Consider the following 21,455-nt stretch of genomic DNA (forward strand, 5'->3'; position numbering starts at 1 on the left):
TCTGCTCTGGAGACCGTTTGCTTGTCAGGTGTCTCACTCACTTGGTATCACTCCTCACCTCCTGCCCACGCTGTCTTCTTGGGAAGGAGGTCTCTGTGCACACTCACAAGGGCTTTGAGGGCCAAGTCTCCTGCTGCCAGGTGGCCAAGCTCAGGTCCTTGCACACATGGACCTGAGACAAGGAGACACTAGTCCTGTATGGGCTGGCCTTCTAAGAGAGGTGGGAGAAATGTAGGGCTGTGGGCTGGCAATGTCTTCCCAGGTAGGCTGAACCCATCTGTGGAGACATCTGGGCCGAACTCGATGCACAGAGGAGCAGGGGTAACGAGGAAATCCTGAACATCTGGATCTTGCTTCCAGTCCCTTCTTGACACTGAGCTTGTTTCTACCCTTAGGTCGCATCAGCCCATCTTTCCCTTCCACATCAGTCCACGCTTGTCAAAGTAGTTCTGAATTATTCCTGTTGCTTCCCACCCTAATGTCCTAACTAAGATGGACCTCCTTTCCCTTTCTGATTGAAAATAGAAGACCTGAAAAATAATCTCTAGATCTGATACATTTATGAGCATTGTTTTAAAAATAAATTTCTATTTTAAAATTATAGACTACTTACAAAAAGTACCAAGAACACCTGTAATATTCCTTACCTGTATTCACCTGTTGTTAATAGTTTACTCCATTTACTTTATCATCAGTGTTTGCTCTCTTACACACACACACACACACACACACACAATTTTGGGGAAGCATTTAAAGATGAGCTGAATACACTGTGACCCTGACTCCTAAGTATTTCAGTGTGCATTTCCTCAGAGGAGGGGCACTTTTTTACACAGGCACAGAAGCCATCAACTTCAGTGACCTGGCACTGAGCCGGCACTTTCATCTGCGGTCTGTCTTTCAAGTTTGTCCATTGCCTTCACAGCATCCCCCCCTCGAGTACAGAGCCCAGCTGAGTGCCAGGTTTTGCATTTGGTCGTTAAGTGTTTTTTAGCTTCCATAAATGAGGAACACTGACATTTTTAAAGAATACAGCGTCTGTCCTACAAACATATCATTTAAAAATCATTTAACTCAAAATGGATAAGAGACCTAAATCCAACAGCTAAAGCTTAGAAATATGAGGAGAAAACACAGGGCAAAAGCTTCATGACACTGGATTTGGTAAACATTTCTCAGGTATGACACCAAAGCACAGCCAGGAAAAGCAAAATATGGATAAGTTGAACTTCATCAGACTTCTCTGTGTGAAAGGACAGAGTCAACAGTGTGGAAAGGGAATCTATGGAACGGGATAAAATATTTGCAAATCATGTATTTGATAAGGGATTAGTATCCAGAATACATGGAGCATTCCTACAACTCAACAACAAACAAACAACCCAATTTAAATAATGGGAAAAAGACTTTAAAAGACATATCTCTAAAGAAGATACATGAATGGCCACTAAGGACATGTAAAGATGCTCAATATCACTAATCATGAGGGAAATGCAAATCAAAACCTCAATGAGATACCACCTCACAACCATTAGGATGGCTACTATAAAAAAAACAAACAAATCAGTAAATAACAAGCGTTGGCATGGATGTAGAGAAACTGGAACCCTTGTGCACTACTGGTAGGAATGTAAAATGGTGCAGTCATTGTGGAAAAAAATATGAAGCCTCCTTAAAAAATTAAAAATAGAATTACCGCATGATCCAGCGACTGTACTTGCAGTTATAGATTCAAAAGAATTGAAAGCTGAGTCTAGAAGAGATATGTCCACCCCTGTATTTACAGGAGCATCAATGACAATAGCCAAAGGTGGGAACACCACAAGTGTCCAACAGATGGGAGGATAAACAGGATGTGGTTTACACAGATAGTGGAATATTATTCAGCCTTAAAAAAGAAGGAAATTGACACATACTTCAAGATGGATGAACCTCGAGAACATTATGCTAAATGAAACACACAAGAGGCATGTGTCCTCAAAAAAGGACACATGCTGACGACTCCATGTATGAAGTACCCAGTGTGGTCAAATTCGGAAAGCCAGAAAGTGGAATGTGCGTGCCAGGACTGGTGGGGGTTGGGGGGTTGGGTGAGCAGTCAGGGTTTAACGGGCACCGTTTTGGGCTGGGAAGACAAGAAAGTTCTGAGATGGATGGTGGTGATGGCTGCACAGAAATGTGAATGTCCTCAATGCCACGAAACTGTACACTTAAAAAATGGTTAACATGGTAAATTCTATGTTATATGTATTACAATTTTAAAAATTCTTTAGACATCAATTGGGGGTTCTCTGGTATTTCCTCATGACCACAACCAGATTCTTGGCAGAGTTGCTACAGACGGGGTTTTATATTCTCCTGGGATCCTATCTGGAAGCTCAACAGTCTATATGCTCCTCTGGGTTTTATTTCTACTTGTCAGTTCTTTGGTTCCTTTAACAGAACATTCTCACACACAATAATGAAAGAGAATGCCACTTAAAAGTTTTAGCATGTCTTTTTTTCCTTAGCTTGCAGCTCTCCTGTGTAGTGGTAGTGAGGAGGTAAGGAAGAGAGTTACACATAACTTTTACCGGCAGACATGATGAAGCCAAGCAGGGCGGAAGCTAAGCCATCATTTCATGGCGTGTGTCGCACACGGTCCCTGAGCCCCGTCCCTGTCTGCTGGAGGAGGGAGTCTTCACACCAGCCCTGGGCAGAGGCCAGTCTCACGTCTGAGCAGGCCACTGGCTCCTTTTTCACCCAAACTACTCCAAAGGAATAAGCTTATTTAAGTAAAAAGATGTTTGATTTCAATGAACCTAGGGTTAATTTCTTTTAAAATAATTTTCACTTTAGCTCTGGCTGGTGTAGCTCCGTGAATTGAGTGCTGCCCTGAAACCAGGGGGTCGACAGGTTGATTCTTGCCTGGGGCACATGCCTGGTTGCAGGCCTCGTGGCAACCAATGATGTCCCTCTCACACATTGATGTTTCCCTTCCTCTCTTTCTCCCTTCCTTCCCTTCTCTCTAAAAATAAATAAGTAAAATTAAAAAAAAAATTTTTCGCTTTATAGCAGATTGACATGTAACAGCCACATACAAAAAGTTAGGACATTCTCCTTGGATTTATATCGATAAATGAAAATCACTAAGTTCTACAATCAAATGGCACCCAGGCAGGGTCTTTACTGTGGAGGCTTCTTTGCTGACAGTGAGGGTGGAACAACTAAGCAGGGTCTGCAGATGGAAGCTGAGCGAGCAGGCCAGTAGGGGAGAAAGAAGGTGTTCACAGACCTGCATCTTCTTGTTGCTCTATTTTCATTTGATATCTATCAATATGTACAATTGGCCATTTCATTAAAAAAAATGCAACATGCTTGTGTAGAAGAAGAGAATGAGGAAGAAAAGAGACTAAAGATGGCAGATACAGCATGCAGCCTGACACAGGGTGGCATTTTATTTCTGGTTGAGAATGGAGTTGGTGGGATTAAATAGTTTTTGTCCTGGAGACACCCCTACTTGTGCTAGGTGGTGGTGGCCTAAATGTTGCCTGCTGCTGGATATGTGAGACCTCATCACTGGTAGAAGAGGCCATTAGTGAGGAACTTCCCTCTAGTGATACTTCGAGTGCTTTGCCCTGGACTTCAGGCTCTACCATGATATTGACCCCCACATTGAGAATCAGAACTCATGCCACTATCTAGACCAGATCCACTGGGCAGTTTTTGAAAACCTGAAGCTGCTGAACCACTGCTGGGTGTCAAATGGACCCTTGCTCCTTCATGCAACTGGGTCCTGACAATGCAGACGTCAAGCTCTTCCTGCTGCCTCTGTCTCATGCTCTAGAGGGTTCCTTTCGGCCTTAAACTGCACTGCAGAAACACCTTGCCCACCTCCTGAAAATGACAGGATGCTGCCCTTGGCCTGACCCCTTCCTCGGGTTTCCAGCCACGGTGAGCGGTGGCCAGGGGTGTGTAGCCCCTGGCCACAGGCAGGCACTGGACTTCATGCACAGCATGTCCAGGAGGGCTGTCGTCCATCTGACCACAGAGAAGCATATCTCATAACAATAAGTCAAGAGACTAGTTTAAAACTTTGTCTAGAAATAGGAATTTTAATATGTCTGAGACAGCAGTCTGCAGTGGAAGATCCTTTAGGGCACAAGCATATTGGGAACAGATCCCTCCTCAGCCATAGTAAACACAGGACTAGCAATGACCATGGCTGTGAGACCTGACCTCTGATTTTAGAGCTGGGGTGGCCAGAGTTGCAAACAAAATATGGGACACCTGGTTAAAAGTGAATTTCACATAAATGATGAAAATTTTGTCAAGTATATCACATGCATATTTGGGATATAGCTGTAGTAAAAATTTATCTTCTATCTGAAATTCAAATTTAACTGGCTGTCCTATATTTTATCTGCAGCCCCAGTTTAGAGGATTTGGTAGAAGTCTTTGGGATAAGCTTTAATGAATAAACCAGTAGGAAAAAAGGGAACATCTTTTTTTAATTTTTAGGTATATTTTATTGATTATGCTATTATAGTTTTCCCAATTTTTTCTGCCCTTTATCCCCCATCCATCCTGCACCCCCTCATCCCCTGGCCCTCCAAAATTCCACTCCCACCCCTTAGTTCATGTCCATGGGTTGTACATACAAGTTCTTTGACTTCTCTGTTTCCTCTACAATTCTTAACCTCTCCCTATTTTATGCCTACAAATTATGCTTCCTATTCTCTGTACCTTTCCCCTACCCCATACATCCCCTCCCCCTCCCCACTGAAAACCCTCCATGTGATCTCTATTTCTCCAGTTCTATTCCTGATCTAGTTGTTTGCTTAGTTTTTGTTTTTGCTTTTAGGTTCAGTTGTTGATAGTTATGAGTTTGTTGTCATTGTATTCTTCATAGTTTTTCATCTTCTATTTCTCAGATAAGTCCCTTTCATATTTCACATAATAAGGGCTTGGTAACGATGAACTCCTTTAACTTGACCTTATATGAGAAGCACCTTATCTGCCCTTCCATTCTAAATGATAGCTTTGCTGGATAGAGTAATCTTGGATGTAGGTCCACTCCTTTCATGACCTTGAATATTTCTTTCCAGCCCCTTTTGTCCTTTGAGAAGGTTTCTTTTGAGAAATCAGCTGATAGTTTTATAGGCACTCCTTCGTAGGTAACTCTCTCCTTTCCTCTTGCTGCTTTTAAGATTCTTTCTTTATCTTTAATCTTGGGTAACTTAATGATGATGTACCTTGGTGTGTTCCTCCTTGATACCAATTTCTTTCGGACTCTCTGGGCTTCTTGGAAGTCTATTTCCTTTGCCAGATTTGGGAAGTTTTCCTTCATTATTTGCTCAAATAAGTTTTCAATGTTTTGTTCTTCTCTTTCTGGCACCCCTATGATTCAGATGTTAGAGCACTTAAAGTTGCCCCAGAGGTTCCGAAGCCCCTCCTCATTTGTTTGAATTCTTGTTTCTTCATTCTGTTTAGGTTAGATCCAAATCATTTATTTGAGCTCCTGTTTCTTTCCTGTCACTGTTGGTTCCCTGTTTTTATTTCACTTTGAATAGTCTTCATTTCTTCTTCTATTTTGTGACCATACTCAATCAATTCTGTGAGCATCCCGATTACCAGTGTTTTGAACTCTGCATCAGATAGGTTGTCTATCTCATCGCTTAGCTCACAGGTGGCAAACACAAAGCCTGAGGACTGAATCTGGCTCTCTACCTTGTTTTATCTGGCCTGGCACCTTGTTTCTACTTAGAAGCTCCAAGCTCTCACTTAACTATTAAGGAGTATTTACATTATACAGCCCTAAAACTACATCTGGCCCTTTGAAGGCTACTGAGAGGCTGATGTGGTCCCCGGTGAAAGTGAATTTGATACCCCTGGCTTAGCTCTTTTTCTGGGGTTTTGATCTGTTCTTTCATTTGGGCCATATTTCCTTGTCTCAGTGCACCTGTTATGTTGTAAGGGGGTGGGGCCTTGAATATTTGCCAGGGTGGGGCAACCCTCTTTGCTGCATTGTGGCACTGTGTGTGTGGGGGCATCAGAGAGGGAACAAAGCCCGCTTTCCAACAAACTCTCCTGTGAGACTGGGAGTTTCTTCTACTGTGGCAACTCCTGCAGCATTTTACAGCTAGCTTTGAGTCTTTAGTTTCCCATTCAGCCAGCCCTGCCTTGCCCACAGAGTCCGCAGCCTTGCCGAGTGTCCTCTCTGCTTGGCGGCTTGACTCCTGTCTCTGCCCCTTCTGCTGGTCTGGGTGAATGTTTCTTTAATTCCTTGGTTGTCAGAGTTCCATACAGTTTGATTTTCTGGTACTTCTGCTTGTTTATTGTTTTTAAATTGGTTGTTATCCTTCTTTCGATTGCATGAGTTAGCAAAGAGTTTCTACCTATACCTCCATCTTGGCCAGAACTCAGAAAAAAGGAACATATTGACTGGATATTTTATTTTTAATTATTTAAGATCAACTGAATTTGACCTTTATCCAAAAGATAAAATTTCTCAGGACTTAAAATGTGCCAGCACATTAAGGAATATCTAATCAAAATTCACCAAATTTTTGAATTACAGAAGGGACACAAAAACATCATCCAATTGTTCAAAGTCCAGTGGGGTGGGGGGAGGTTTCACTGATCAGTGGTGGGCACTGGAAGATTCTGGAATTCCTTTACTCAAGATATGAGGTCTGAGGCCCTAGAAGGTGCAGGGACTTGGTTTGATGTCACACTGCTTGTTGGTGTCCAGGTCCTGGCTCCTTGTGTGTGGTTTTTCACTTTGTATGAGGACCTCCCGACAGGACAGAGGGTGAGGAGAAGTTAGAATGAGATGTGAAGGCAAAACTGCAGTGGCTTAAAGGCTGTACAGAGTCTCCAGGGGATACTGGATGCCAGACAAAGTGAAGAAGAAAATCAAGGTAAAGAGCTTGCCTCTCCCATGTCCTGATAATTCCTTTGTGTAGGAGCTGCCCAGTGCTTCCTCAGAACTGACCAAAGGAGATTTTCAGAGCTGATTATACTGTGTTAAATTTTGAGGAGGGAGAAGTAGAAGAATAGGAAAAATGTCTTTTTTTTTTAATGCCCCAAGGGAGGACAGAAGCCACAAATCTCATGGAATACTTTGACCACATGGGGCAGATGGAAGCTGGAAATTCACCTCCAAATGACCTCATAAGAGACATTGTATAAAATGCAGAGTTTTCTTTCTGTTCAGTTTTGTCCATTGGAAAGGTTATCTGATTTTCACATATATCCATAAGAACTTTTTAAGGAATGTACAAAAACCATAGTACATTCCTGATCTGTTAAATTTAGATTAGGTGCTACCATTGAGTTGGCTAAACAATGAATTAGACTGTGTTCATGCCTGAATATTGCCAGATGCAGAAATAATGGAGGAAAATATATACTAATATATGAGAAAGCAAATCTGTAAGTATAATCTGTATAAATGTAAACCTGCTTAAGCTCATGCATCTGAGTCTTACTATTTGTCAGGCATTGCCTTTCATGCATTGTTTATTATTTTCATTTCTTTTTGTAAATTTTGTAATATATTTTATTGATTATGCTATTACAGTTGTCCCATTTTTTCTCCCCTTTACTCCCCACCTCCCATCAGCATCTCCCCCATGCCTTAGTTCATGTCTATGGGTTGTACATACAAGTTCTTTGGCTTCTCCATTTCCTATACTATTCCTAACCTCCACCTGTCTTTTATACCTACCATTTAGGCTTCTTATTCCCTGCATCTTTTCCTCTACTATCCCCATTCCTCCTCCCGGCCAATGACCCATGTGATCTCCATTTCTGTGATTCTGTCCCTATTCTAGTTGTTTGCTTAGCTTGTTTTTGTTTTTTATTTAGGTTCAGTTGTTGATAGTTGTCAGTTTGTTGTCATTTGTTCATAGTTTTGACCTTCTTTTTCTTAGATAAGTCTCTCACATTTCATATAATAAGGGCTTGGTGATGGTGAACTCCACTTATCTGGGAAGTACTTTATGTGCCCTTCCATTCTGAATGATAGCTTTGCTGAACAGAGTAATCTCTCCTTATCTTTAATCTTGGGTAATGTCATTATGATGTGCTTTGGTGTGTGCTTCCTTGGGTCCAGCTTCTTTGGGGTTCTCTGAGCTTCTTGGACTTCCTGGAACTCTATTTCCTTTGCCAGACTGGGGATATTCTCCTTCATTATTTTTTCAGATAAGTTTTCAATTTCTTGCTCTTCCTCTTCTCCTTCTGGCACCCCTATGATTCAGATATTGGAATGTTTAAAGTTGTCCTGGAGGTTCCTAAGCCTCTCCTCATTTTTCTGAATTCTTGTTTCTTCATTCTATTCTGGCTGAATGTTTCTTTCTTCCTTCTGCTCCAAATTGTTGATTTGAGTCCCAGTTTCCTTCCTTTCACTGTTGGTTCCCTGTATATTTTTCTTTATTTTACCTAGCAGAGCCTTCACTTTTTCCTCTATTTTGTGATCATAACCATTTCTGTGAGCATCCTGATTACCAATGTTTTGAACTCTGCATCTGATAGGTTGGCTATTTTTTGTTGCTTAGTTGTTTTTCTGTAATTTTGATCTGTTCTTTCATTTGGGCCATATTTCTTAGTCTTGGCCCACGTGTTACATTGTAAGAAGAAGAGCTTTAGGTATTCACCAGGGCAGAGCAACCCACTTCCCTGAATTGTGGTGCTATATGTGAGGGAGGGGTCAGAGGGGGAAAAGTGCTACTTGCTCAGCTCTTGTTGGCTTTCAGTCACTTCCCCTGCTACCCACAAGCAAATTGAGCCCCTCTGGTGCTGATTCCCAGGTGGGTGGGTTTGTGTATGTGTTAGGACCCTGAGTGTCCCTCCAGTGAACTTTCCTGTGAGGCTAGGAGTTTCTCCTGCCACTGTAACCCCTACGGATTTTTATAGCCAGAGGTTTTGAGGCTTTCTTTTCCCACTGAAACCCTGAGTTGCACAGTCTGTCTTGCTCCCCAGTTGTTCCTCTTAGTTTATTTGCATGCAAATGTGGGACCACCTGGTCCATCAGCCACTGCCTCACCAACTGGGTCCTTCAGTTGCCACCCTGCTGTATGTCTTCTTCACCCCAGCTGCCCCTCTCTGCCCCTTCTACCAGTTTGGTTGAATCTTTCTTCTTTAACTCCTTGGTTGTTGGACTTCCACACAGTTTGATTTTATGGCAGTTCTGTTTTTTTTTTTTTTAATTTGTTGTTGTCCTTCTTTTAGTTGTGTGAGGATGCAAAGTATATCTACCTAAATCTCCATCTTGGCTGGAAGTTCCTTCATGCACTGCTGAGATGTATTAAATTATGTCATTGTTGTAACAGTCCTTCCAAGGTAGGTACTGTTATTACCATGTCACAGGCATTAGTGAAACAAAGAGGCCAATGTGCTCAGGCTCATACAGCTAGACGGTGGGTCCTCGGCCTGCGTGACCATTATGACACGGACTATGTTCACCACTGCCAAGACATGTCTTCTGGGGATAAGCTAGGTCCCTAGAAGGACTGGGAAAGTTAGGGAGTGATCTGCACTGGTGAGGCAGGTGCACATGTTGGACAGTCATTCAGGTACCATGTGACAGGGAATTAGACCATGACAGAAATGAAAGATTCAGTAATAAGAATAAGGAGCGCAAATTCTATGGAAGGTCCAGCCCCAGGTCTGCTAGACAATGGCTATGATGAGCCAACAGAAGATGAGGTGGAGACTCAACACTCTCACCAGAAAATCCTTTTCTCTCTCTCTCACACACACACACGGGCAACAGTCACACTCATACACATAGAACTGACCAGGAGTGGAGCCCATTTTAGCTGTTTTTGTCTTCATTCTGCCCCCCTCCCCACCCACTGCTGACTAATCACAGTCTGGGAGGCACTTTTGTACTATGATCCTGGGCCAGACATTGACCAGGAATAATTCACCACCCTTTCTCTGCTGAGGCTTCAATTACGAGTTCAGGTTAAGAGGAATAAAGAAGCTATGAAAGCTTTAATTTAAGGTCTTTATGCAAACACTGTGTTCATAACATTTAACTTGTAAAACTATTTCTTTAAATAATAAAAAATTTTATTTCAAGTCTTCAAAATTCAAGTGCTTAAGGAAAGATCAAATTGAAAGTGAGACTGCAAATTGGCCTTAAATGAATTCATTATAAAGAATACTTGGAAAGCTTACAGTCACTTTCAAATAGTCTCAAAACAATTTCATCATTTCCCCTGGTGCACACTGGAACTAAATTCATTCAAGAAGGAGGAGAACAAGGGTCCTCATTATGTGAGGCAGAAAGGCTCTCCGTGGCAACCTGCAGGTGACTGAAAAATAAACAAACAACAACAATACTAATTCCAAGGGGAAAAATGGGTAGTAAGAACAAAGGCAGAAAACCAGGTGGAAATTGAATCAATTTGGGAAAACTACTTGACATAGAGGTTGACAACAGTGGCTCTTCTGTCCCTACCCTACCTGTCTCTCACACATGCACGCACACAATCATCTTCTCTCAGAGAGACTGCACACATGTACTGATAATTCAACCTTCTCCACGTTAATTAAGTGGTGATTGGGCAGATACCCCGAGGCTCCCAAGTGAACGCACTAAAGGAACAGGAGAGGTAATTAATCCTGTGACTGAATATACAGGCAGACCACAGAGAAGTTGGGGGTCCAGTTCCAGATCACCACAATAAAGAGAATCATAGTCTTTTTGCTGGTGGAGGGCCTTGCCTTCAATGTGTAAAATATGCACCATCTGTGAGGTGCAGTGAAACAAGGTTTGCCTATACAGTTTAAGTTAAGAAGACAAAAGTCCCAGTTTTTTTAAAAAAATGAGAATAGTGACAAGAGACAGGCTCTCCTGTCTCACCTCCTCCCTCACTGAGGCCTTGGAGCAGATGAGCTCCCTTCCACCCTTCTGAGTGGTGGGGGATGGAAAGGCAAGGTCTCCAAGGGGAAGACACCACCTCACCATGGGGAGCACAATCCTCATGCCTACCCCACTCCCAGGGGCAGCTTCCATGCCTGCTGGCACGTCATGGGTCCCCTGAAGGTTGGTTTTAGTATATCCATTCTGAGCACAGGGACACTGAGGTTACAGAGCTTGTCCAAGGACTGGAGAAGAGAATTGAATTGAACTCTTATTGGTCAGGCACCAGAGCCTTATGTCACATAAACTACAGCCTAAGGTACATGTGATGCATGATGATAAGGTTAGAAGTGATGCTGAGATTTCAAGCTAGATAATATTTTCACTGGGGAATATTCAGAGATAGTATTTGAGCTGTGTTTGAAAGAATGAGAAGAACTTCAACAGCATGGAGGGAGGTGAAGAAACAAGAGAGGCATGGGGCAAGGCTCACGACACAGAAGGGCCCTGGGCTGTGGTCTCTAACAGGTGAAGGAAAGGGGAGGTACTTCTGAGATTTTCTGCTGCCTTCAGAAGAAGGAGCCCAGCAGGACGGGGCAGGACCATGGCCAGCAACTGAGACAGAGAGACATGGTCAGAAAGGTCCAGGTCCGAACCTTCAATCAGCAGGTGTTGATAAAAAAAAGTGAAAGGAAGAGGGCAAGGGCGATAGCCAGGAGCCAGAGGGAGCAGCTGGGCCCCACAGCGGCACCCAGAGGCCGGAGAAGACAGTGAAGGGAGCTGTGACTCTGCGAGCGCCTGGGGCAGCAGCTCCTGGAGCAGAAAGCTCGGAAAGCAGGAAGAAGGAGCTGTTTCATATTGCTCCAGGGCATGGTTTTGCTTTGGTATCTCTAAGTCAAACACTGAAGAAGGTGAAGAGACAAGTCCAGTGCAAACATATTTGGTGTCTGATGAGTGCCCCTCAGCTCCCAGCCACACGTCCTCGCCCAGGAGAGAACTGAGAATATGAGACACAAGGCTGGGAGGGTGGCACCAGAGGGAGGCGCGGCCAGGCCAGCAAAAACACAAGGTGCAGGCACAGTTCCAAAGGCTTTCTCAAGAGTGGCGTGGGTGGGGTGGCGCGGATGGTTGGCATGTCTGCAACTGGGGACGCTTGTTGGGATCACTCTGATGCTAATCAGCATCACTCTTAATTGTAATGGTCGCTGATATTGCCGAAGGTCGTCTTTAGTAACACATAACTGCACAGCCAACTCCCGGTTCATAAAGTACTGTCATTTCTATTTTGGGTGACCTTATGAGGGAGATGAGTTAGAGATTATTTTATAGATTAGAAAAAAAACTATCATGTAAAAGGATTATGGACTTGCCAAGCTCAAAGAATTAGTAAATCACCAAGAAGCTTTTCCTAGGACATGTCTCTTGGCTCTTTCTAGAGAACATATTGGTCTGATATTGAAATTGTATTACCTTACTGCCATACGCTGTATTGGCTCTAATTTTATTTTACCTTCCCCAAATTGTACTTTTTCTCAATAAGAAGACTTGCCACATTGAAGAGAGCCAAAAGGGCAGGTCCAAAAATTGTTAGAAAGGAGTCCTTTATGCTTCTGTCCTTTTCCAGGAGAGAAAAATTCCCTAAGCCCCTCCTCTCAACTCCCCTGACATTCCAGGACACTCACACACAGAATGAGGTAGCTGCCCTTTAACGATCACCGTTCTTGTACATAAACAGGTTGGACACTGCAGGCTGTTCTCTCAAGACCCAAAGGTCAGCCGTTTTCATGCACATGGTCTTACTGTGTGTTTCTCATGTGCTCTGAGGGCCAGCCCACAGAGAGAACTGCCTAAATGTTACTTACAGAGGGTCTTTGATAAGCTATTGTTCACCTTTTGAAGCTATAAAGTTTTTTTCAAATAATTTTTATATGAAGTAAAGTAGGTTTGTTTTAAAGCCTACATGTTCCATTTGGAAATGTGCATGAATCAGTTACTTGATCTCTTCAAGCTAAGTTTCTGAGTTTTGAAAATGATCCAGATGGGATTTTGCTACAGTGCTCAGCCTCCCAGGGAGGCTCCCACAAGACAGGCTCTCATCTCTGTGGTCCCTTCAAAGAGCAGGGCCTAAAGCAAGGGCTACTGGGGCCAGGCAGGCAACCGGTATCTCCCTGGGCACTACTAAATTCCTTGAGGGGAGCTTATAAGCATCCACCAGTAACACAACCCTTTACTCTTGCTCAAGGCTGCTTAGGAAGCTGCACAGAAAGGTAGCTTGACTTGCATTTTTGTTTTTCATGGAATCTCCTTGACAAAAAATTTTAATTCATGTAAAGAAATGTGTTGATATTTTATGAAATGCAAAATTATGCCCACAGAGGAACAGAATCAAGTGCTCTGGTTAAACTTAGAAAAAGCAACTCTGATTGCTCGCACCTGACTATGGTGCAACAATTTCCATTTGTATTTTATGATAAAAAGTCAGTTGGCCTATTGGGTATGTTAACCAAACAGAATGTGGAGAGAGTTTAAATTCAAGCCAACTTGCCCACCTCTACTGCTTTATTCATAAGATGACTGACTGTAGTTGGAGGAGAAAAATGTTGCTGCCCCTCCTTTTCCAGGGGGACCTGCATGCCTGGCAACCGAGAACACATCACAAGTGCATCATACCTGTCATGCCTCAGAGCTCTCATGTCAACATAGACGGTGGTGGGATCAGGTCCTGAGGTCCCCTGCAAGCAAGGACACAGTGTGGTTAACTCATGTATGTGTGGGGGGAATCTGGGTCTGTTTCCTACAAGCTAATAAGCATATTTTAGGTGAAATTTGAAACTGAACAAAAATTAAAAGCACGGAAACCACACCTTTCCATGATACCTGTTAGCTTTCAGTTTTATAATCTCAATTCTCAAAGGAACTTATTAGAATAATACTGGACTTTCACACAGCTTGACTATCAATCACATTTAGAAAGTAAGAAAAGAGGCATGCCACATGTCTTAAAAAAAAAAAAAAAGGCTGACAGCGCTGAGACAACGCTGGCTTGGCGAAAGCAGCCTGTCAATGATATAAGCTTCATTTGCTGAGAAATTTGACTGTGTGCATCCAAAAATATCTAGAGCTCACAAAACTGAAGGAGAACATGGGACGTGAATGGACAGATTAAGGAAAAAGTGATAAGAGATAATTATCTTGTTCCTTTTAGTTCTACTTTTGTCTTGGTCTTCCTCTAGCTGTGGGGGGATATTTTTGTCTGTGATGTAGGTTGCGGGGGGGGGGGGGGTTGTGAATTTACCACTAGGCAGCAGGGCAGCACTCGGTGGTCTGAGCTCTCTGACTGCTTATTTAACCCGGGGTCCAGAAATCTTATCTTGCACTGTAAATCCCTTTATATTACATGCTGAGTTGACTTCTGACCACCAAGCTCTGTCCAGGTAATAGCAATGCCATGAAAGCTGCATTATAAGCCAAAATTCTACGTACATTTCTTGGGAAGGCAATACAATACCTTGGGTAGGAAAAGATGGAACCAAAAACAAACTTGCCAAAAATAAGGGACCCTCTCAGAATTTATTTGAAGAACTAAAATTCTTCAGGAGAAAGTTTTAATTTTGTACCAAAGGCATGTTTATATACATAAAAAAGAGATAAAAATAAAGATACTTTCTTTAAGACACACTATCCTACTAAAGAACCCCGGTCACTGGGATCTCAGCACCGAGGCAGAGAGCACATGCAGCCGGCCTCCAGCTGGGAGCTCACTCTACAGCACAAGGCAAAGAGCGTTCTTTCCAACCTGTGACTATTCAGTGGAGCTGTGTCACAGACTAGTGCTGACTGGGAAGTGGTTTGATGTTCCGAGAAATGCAAAACACATAACCACCAAGGGCCAATTAATAAGTAAACAAAGGAGAAAACAGATCATTAAAAGAGGAAAATGAAGTAATACGGAGATGGCCCCAAAGTGGCAAAGAAATCACTGATCCTGTACAAAGAATGAAAGTACAGCATTCGTCACAAGTGTGAAGCATTTGGACAGATCGGAGGAATGACGTCACGTTGGCATCAGTCCTCTTGACCATGTGGTCTGTAAACCCCAGTCAGCCTGTGCACTCAACTCCTAGTCTGTCCCACTGTGGGGAGCGGACAGGTCGGGGGTGGGTGGGTGGGTGGGCACTGGTGTGGATAAGGAGGAAATCCCTACCTGCTCGGCCAGCTTCCACAGTCTGTGGGGCTATAGCAGCAGGAGGTGGGGAACAACAGAAAGGAGAGAACACCAGACCAACAAAAACCAAAAACAAACAACACACAACAGACACAGAAACAAAACAACCCAACAGTCAAAAATGGGATGAAGAAGAGGAAGGGGTAGGGAGGAGAATGCAAAAAGCAGGGAACAAAGTAAAAAGAAGATCAAAAACAATGTCAAATATGGAATTGTTAAAAATCAATCACTGTACATTAAAGGCTAAAAAAAATCCTTTAAAAATGTCAACATATGCACAAAGCAACAGAAGAGAGTAAGTAATAGATGACTGGCCATGGACACACAGACCCTAGTACTTTTTTTTTTAAACACATAAGGTTCAATAGTATTACTGGCAAGTTTAATTTTATGGTACTTTTTTAAAGTTTCTTTTCTGAAAGAAGTAGAGAGTACCAATTGTGAATCTGAGTGTCCCTCGTGGACATAGTTCCAAGTTTCCTGTTACAGTACTGAAGGGAACCTGGAGGCTTTTCATCTAAACTCAGGGCGTCCAGGCCTCCTCATCAGGCACAAGAAAGAGGCCAAAGGACGTCTGCAGCATGAAGGGACCAAACACCAGGACACCAGACTGCCATGTGGTCCAGCTCAGCATTCCGTGCCAGCCCTCCTGGCTGCCAGCCCTCCTGGCTGCCATCCCTCCTGGCTGCCATCCCTGAGGACATCTCCTTCCATTTTCTTTTCACCTTCTATGGTTTTGGTACCCACCTCGACCCCTATGAAATTATCCACATTGGCCCTGGCTAGTGTGGCTCAGTGGACTGAATGCCGACCTGTCAACCAAAGGGTTGCCGATTCAATTCCTGGTCAGAGCACATGCCTGGGTTGTGGGCCAGGTCCCCAGTAGGAGGCATGTAAGAGGCAACCACACATTTATGTTTCTCTCTCTCTTTGTTTCTCTCTCTCTCTCTCTGTTTCTGTCTGTCTGTCTGTCTGTCTCCCCCTCCCTCCTTCCCCTTCTCTCTAAAAATAAATAAATAAAATATTTAAAAAAATTATCCGCATCAGCATGGTGGGAAAACTCCAGAAAGCAACAACTCAGGCAAACCCCTTTGATACCATCTGTTTTTCTGTAGGTGACTTAGGTATGTTTTCCAAATATCCCCAGAAGCAGAAGTTACCCCATGGGCACCTGGGTTGGTTCCCAGCTGCTGTGTCTGTATGGCCTCACCCAGCCCTCTCCCTACAATCACATTCCTAGTGGCTCCAGAGGTGACAACAGCAGCAATAAAACAGCAGCCTTAACTCGGTGATAACCAAAGCCAGACTGAAGAATGACCAACACTCAACTTGGAGGTGAGTCTTAAAAAATCAATGGTTCCCGATGCAAATGATCCCACCACGCTCCTCTGTCCCTCCCTTTATGATGGTAACTGTGGTCACTGCCTTTTCTCCACACCTCTACCTTCAGGAACTGAGGCAGGACTCAGAGAGAGGGCGGGGTCAGTGACGGTGTGTGCACTTGGAAGGCACGTGAGACATTTAAACAGCGGTTTAAATAATGTCCTTTGTGATTATTCTAATTCATAAATTTTCTTATAATGGATCAAATTTGTATTTTGAAAGAATACATATGATTAGGAACTAATTTTCTAACTTGTAGATGTGCGGACATGACATAGCCTCTGGAGCAAAATTATATTATTTTTTCATGTCTCCTATATTATTAAGGATACATGAAGACAAAGACAGGGAGTTAATGTGTAGGGTGTTTCCACGTTTCAAAAACATTAAAGGACCAGAATCTGAGATCACAAGACACATGTTAGCAGTGCTTATTTAACAAAACCTTCACTTTGCCAAAGAATGCAAGCGGGATTTTCTTTAAGTAAAGGGGTCTCTAATGTACAGAGCTATTTCCAAATATTTAAAAATCATCCACGTACTTGGACCAGCAGGAAAGCAAAGTTATTCATTCCAACTAAAGCTTATCAGAAATGAAAAAAAAACTTTTTAAATTGCATATTATATTAATCAGAAAAGTGTCAATTTTAAAATTGAGTTGTATAATAAAAAAGTTACTCATGGAATTACTAAATTAAATGATTCACATAATATTTATATAAATTATACTAACATTATTTTTTCTTATTGGTATAAGCATATCACACCAGCGAGGTATTAAATACTCATTGAACGAGCGAATTACATTAAAATCTCACCTATAGACGTGCAAACTCACATCTCAAAAAGCACAAAAAACCCAGCCTGTACTTGTTCTACCCAGTGGTGCTGTGGCTCTTCAGTGAGTCACATGCTGTACTATTGGTACGATCCAGTATCAGTGCACTGGTACTTAAGTTATGTAAAAGTTCTGAATAGAAATATGTGAAGTAAAGACACAATTTACTGATGGAGGTGTATCAGCTAGACTGGGTGTTTCAGGAGTCAAGGGAGGTCACAGGGGCAGTTTCTGCAGGCGCAGGTTCTGGGGGTCTACACCTGCAGTGCTTGGGCACAGCACTGGGTTCGCCACTGGGCCACATCAGCAGCTGAACTTAGGAAGTGTTTTCCACCTGTATGACCCCAAGCCATGTTCTTTGGTCCTCCTGGTAGATGTGTGTATTAACAACAATCTTTTTTAATGTTTTAATTGTGGTCTAATTTGCATACTGGGAAATGCACACATTTTAAGTGTTCAGTTAGATAATTTTGATAATTGTATATACCCATGTAACTCTCACCCCAAACAACATATAAAAATTCCTTCATCCTAGGTATATATGGAGTCAACCAATCTCCATACCCTGGGGACAAAGTTACAACTTTCTGACTGCTAACACCATAGAGTAGTTTTACCTGTTCCTGGGCTTCACATACACGGAGCAACACAGTTGTTATTTTGTGACTGCTTCTTTCACAGAACATACTAATTTTGGAATCTACCCACATTGTTGTTTTTTTCTTTAAGTTCTAAAAAGTGTTCTGTTGAACCTGTGTATCGTAACCTATTTATCCCATGGTTGTTGAACATTTGGGTTACTTATAGTCTGTGGCTATCATGGAAAGATGTAATAGACCTTCTTACACAAATGTTTGGAGACATGTTAATTCCTGAGCATATACAGACATGCTGTTCATGGGCTAAAATGCATTTAATTTTATAAAAAATTTACACCGCTCCCCAAGTCAGCAATGAATAAGGGTTCTAGTTGGTCCATACCCTCATTTAGTATTGTCAGCCCTTTGATTTTAGTTACTCTAGAAGATGAGAAATGAAATCACCATGTGATTTGTTGTTGTTATTGTTGTGAAAATCAGTTTCAATACTAGGTATCACATGCAGCATCTTGACTCACTATTTCCTTGGAGCAAAGGGAGAGAGAGCCTTGAGGAATTTCAAAAACGGGGAACACGTCAGAAAGTTTCTTGTGTAGAGGCCATGCTAATTTTCTCGGAATGTTCTAACTTTAATATGTGTACTAAAGCAAGCATACCACATAATTTTAATTGGCATTTTCCTGATGAATGATGATGTTGAGCACCATATCATATACTTTTTGGTCATTGGAATTATTTTGTTAAGTGTCCATTCAAGTCTTTTGTCCATTTTCTAAAAATTTTTCTTTTTGTTGTTGATTTATAGTTTTAAATATATTCTGGATAGACATCCTTTGTCAAGTATATTACAAATATATTTCTCTGGTCCATGATGTTCCTATTAATCTTTTTAAATACAGTGATTAAAATTAATTTTGACTTTGATGAAGACCAGTTTATCATGTTTTTGGTTTATAGTTAGTGCTTTTGGGGACCTAAGAAATCTTTGTATATTTCAAAGTCATGAAGATGCTCTTTAATAGCTCTTTTGAGAGTTTTACTCTAGAAGTTTTATTATAGCCATTTAGGTCTATCATTCATCCAGAATTAAATATTGTGTGTTTTATGAGGATGGAATTGAAATGACTTAATTTCATTTCTTCAGTTGTTCTAAAACTCTTTATCAAAAATCTTTTCTTTTTCTATAAAATGGACTTGGCACCATGGTGGATATATTTCTGGATTCTCTTTTTTCAGTTTTTACTTTTTTATTTTGTTTTTCTCTTTTGGTCTCTCTTCATGTCAACATCACATTGTCTTGATTACTGAAGCTTCACAGTGAGTCTTGAAATCAGGTCGCCTGCATCCTACAACACTGTCACTTTTCAGGACTGGCTGTTCTATTTCATTTGAGATTCCACAACAACTTCAGAATCATCTCATCGATTTCTTTAGGAAAGCCTGCTGTGATTTTGATTGTGATTGCAATGTTTCTACTGATCAATTTGGAGGAAAAATGTCATCTTTAAAATCCTGATTCAATTCCCCACTCTATGAATATCGCAAATTTAATATTTCTTTAATTTCTTTCAGCAGCGTTATGTGATTTTTAATGTTTACCTTCATTATATTATATACTTAAAACTTTTTACATTACTGTAAATAGCATTCTTTTTAAACTTTTTAAAAATATATTTTATTGATTATGCTATTACAGTTGTCCCATTTTTCTCCCCTTCACTCCCCTCCACCCTGTACACTCTCTCCCACCCATATCCTCCCCTTTAGTCATGTCCATGTGTCATACTTATAATTTCTTTAGCTTCTACATTTCCTATACTATTCTTACCCTCCCCTATCTATTTTCAACCTACATTCTATGCTACTTATTCTCTGTACCTTTTCCCCCTCTCTCCTCCTCCCACTCCCCTGTTGCTAACCCTCCATGTGACCTCCATTTCTGTGGTTCTGTTTCCGTTCTAGTTGTTTGCTTAGTTTCTTTTGGTTTTGTTTTAGGTGTGGTTGTTAATAATTGTGAGTTTGCTGTCCTTTTACTATACATGTTTTTTCTTTATCTTATTTTTCTTAGATAAGTCCCTTTAGCATTTCATAAAATAAGGGCTTGGTGATGATGAACTCCTTTAACTTGACCTCAAGTGCTTCTGAGAAGCACTTGATCTGCCCTTCCATTCTAAATGAGAGCTTTGCTGGATAGAGCAATCTGGGGTGTAGGTCCTTGTCTTTCATGACTTGGAATATTTCTTTCCAGCCCCTTCTTGCCTGTAAGGTTTCTTTTGAGAAATCAGCCGACAGTCTGATGGGAACTCCTTTGTAGGTGACTATCCCCTTATCTCTTGCTGCTTCTAGGATTCTATCCTTCATTTTTACCTTGGCTAATGTAATTATGATGTGCCTTGGTGTGTTTCTTCTTGGGTCCAACTTCTTTGGGGCTCTCTGAGCTTTCTGGATTTCTTGGAAGTCCATTTCCTTTGCCAGAATGGGGAAGTTCTCCTTTATTATTTATTCAAATACGTGCTCAATCTGTTGCTTTTCCTCTTCCCCTTCTGGTACCCCTATAATTCGGATGTTGGAATGTTTAAAGATGTCCTGGAGGCTCCTAAGCTTCTCCTCGTTTTTTTGAATTCTTATTTCTTTAATCTTTCCTGCTTGGTTGTTTTTTTCTTCTTTCTGGTCCACTCTATTGTTTTGAGTCCCAGTTTCCTTCCCTTCACTATTGGTTCTCCGTGCATCTTCCTTCATCTCTTTTATGGTAACCTGCATTTTTTCATGTAATTTGTGCCCAAAATCAACCAATTCCATGAGCTTCCCGATCACCAGTGTTTTGAACTGTGCATCTGAGAGACTGGCTATCTCTTGGTCGCTCAAAAGGATGAGTCCTGGGGGACTGATCTGTTCTTCTGCTGGAGACCTGTCTCTCTCTCTCCTTTTTTTTTTTTCTGGTCTGGTCGCTCCTGTTACAGTGAGGGGCGGAGCCTTAGGTGTTCACCAGGGCTGGGCACCCCAGTGGCTAGATTGTGACGTTGTATGTGGGGGTGGGGGTGGGGGTGGGGGGTGGGAGGGAACAATGGTGGTAGCTCCATTCTCCTGGGATCTCAGTCCCTTCTCTGGGATCCTAGGTTGCGCGCTCTGCCCTGGTCCACAATGCCCCTCACTGGGTCCGCCAGCCACCGCTTGCGTACTCAGGGTCTACCCAGTGCGTCCCAGAAGGCTTACGTGCTCCCAGTTGCCTTATGCACCCAGTTCTCCCCAATCTCCATGCGCCATGACCCACAGCCCCTCTCAGCTCCTCCTCTCAGCCCCTCCTACCGGTCTGCATGAACGGGTCTACTTCAACTTCTTGGCTGTCCAACTTCCATTCAGATAAATTCTCTATCAGTTCTGGGTGTTATTCTAGCTCTAAATTGTTGTTGTTCTAATCTTTGTTGTGCGTGGAGGTGCGGTGCGTCCACCTATGCTTCCATCTTGCCTTTTTTTTTTAACTTTTAAAATTTTAATTGTTCAAGTACAGTTTAGCATTCTTTTTTAATATTTCATTTTTTAGTTATTCATTGCTAC

The 21,455-nt window shown here is 42.1% G+C and overlaps 1 protein-coding gene across 13 annotated transcripts in view; it reads right to left on the reverse strand.

Annotated features, from left to right (window-relative positions):
* DIP2C (disco interacting protein 2 homolog C) overlaps positions 1-21,455 on the reverse strand; it is a 446,223-nt gene that overhangs the window by 16,371 nt on the left and 408,397 nt on the right. For 10 of the 13 annotated variants that reach the window (XM_045820044.1, XM_045820039.1, XM_045820040.1 and 7 more), the window contains 2 exons: positions 15,060-15,089; positions 13,526-13,587 (listed from right to left, as the gene is read on the reverse strand). In XM_045820044.1, the coding sequence (XP_045676000.1) occupies positions 13,526-13,587; positions 15,060-15,089 (92 nt within the window). The remainder of the gene's footprint in view (positions 1-13,525; positions 13,588-15,059; positions 15,090-21,455) is intronic. The other 3 variants (XM_045820049.1, XM_045820037.1, XM_045820046.1) reach the window with 1 other exon arrangement.

The sequence above is a fragment of the Phyllostomus hastatus genome, unplaced genomic scaffold, assembly GCF_019186645.2.
Source record: "Phyllostomus hastatus isolate PE091 unplaced genomic scaffold, TTU_PhHast_1.1 phas_scaffold_39, whole genome shotgun sequence".
Taxonomy (NCBI): domain Eukaryota; kingdom Metazoa; phylum Chordata; class Mammalia; order Chiroptera; family Phyllostomidae; genus Phyllostomus; species Phyllostomus hastatus.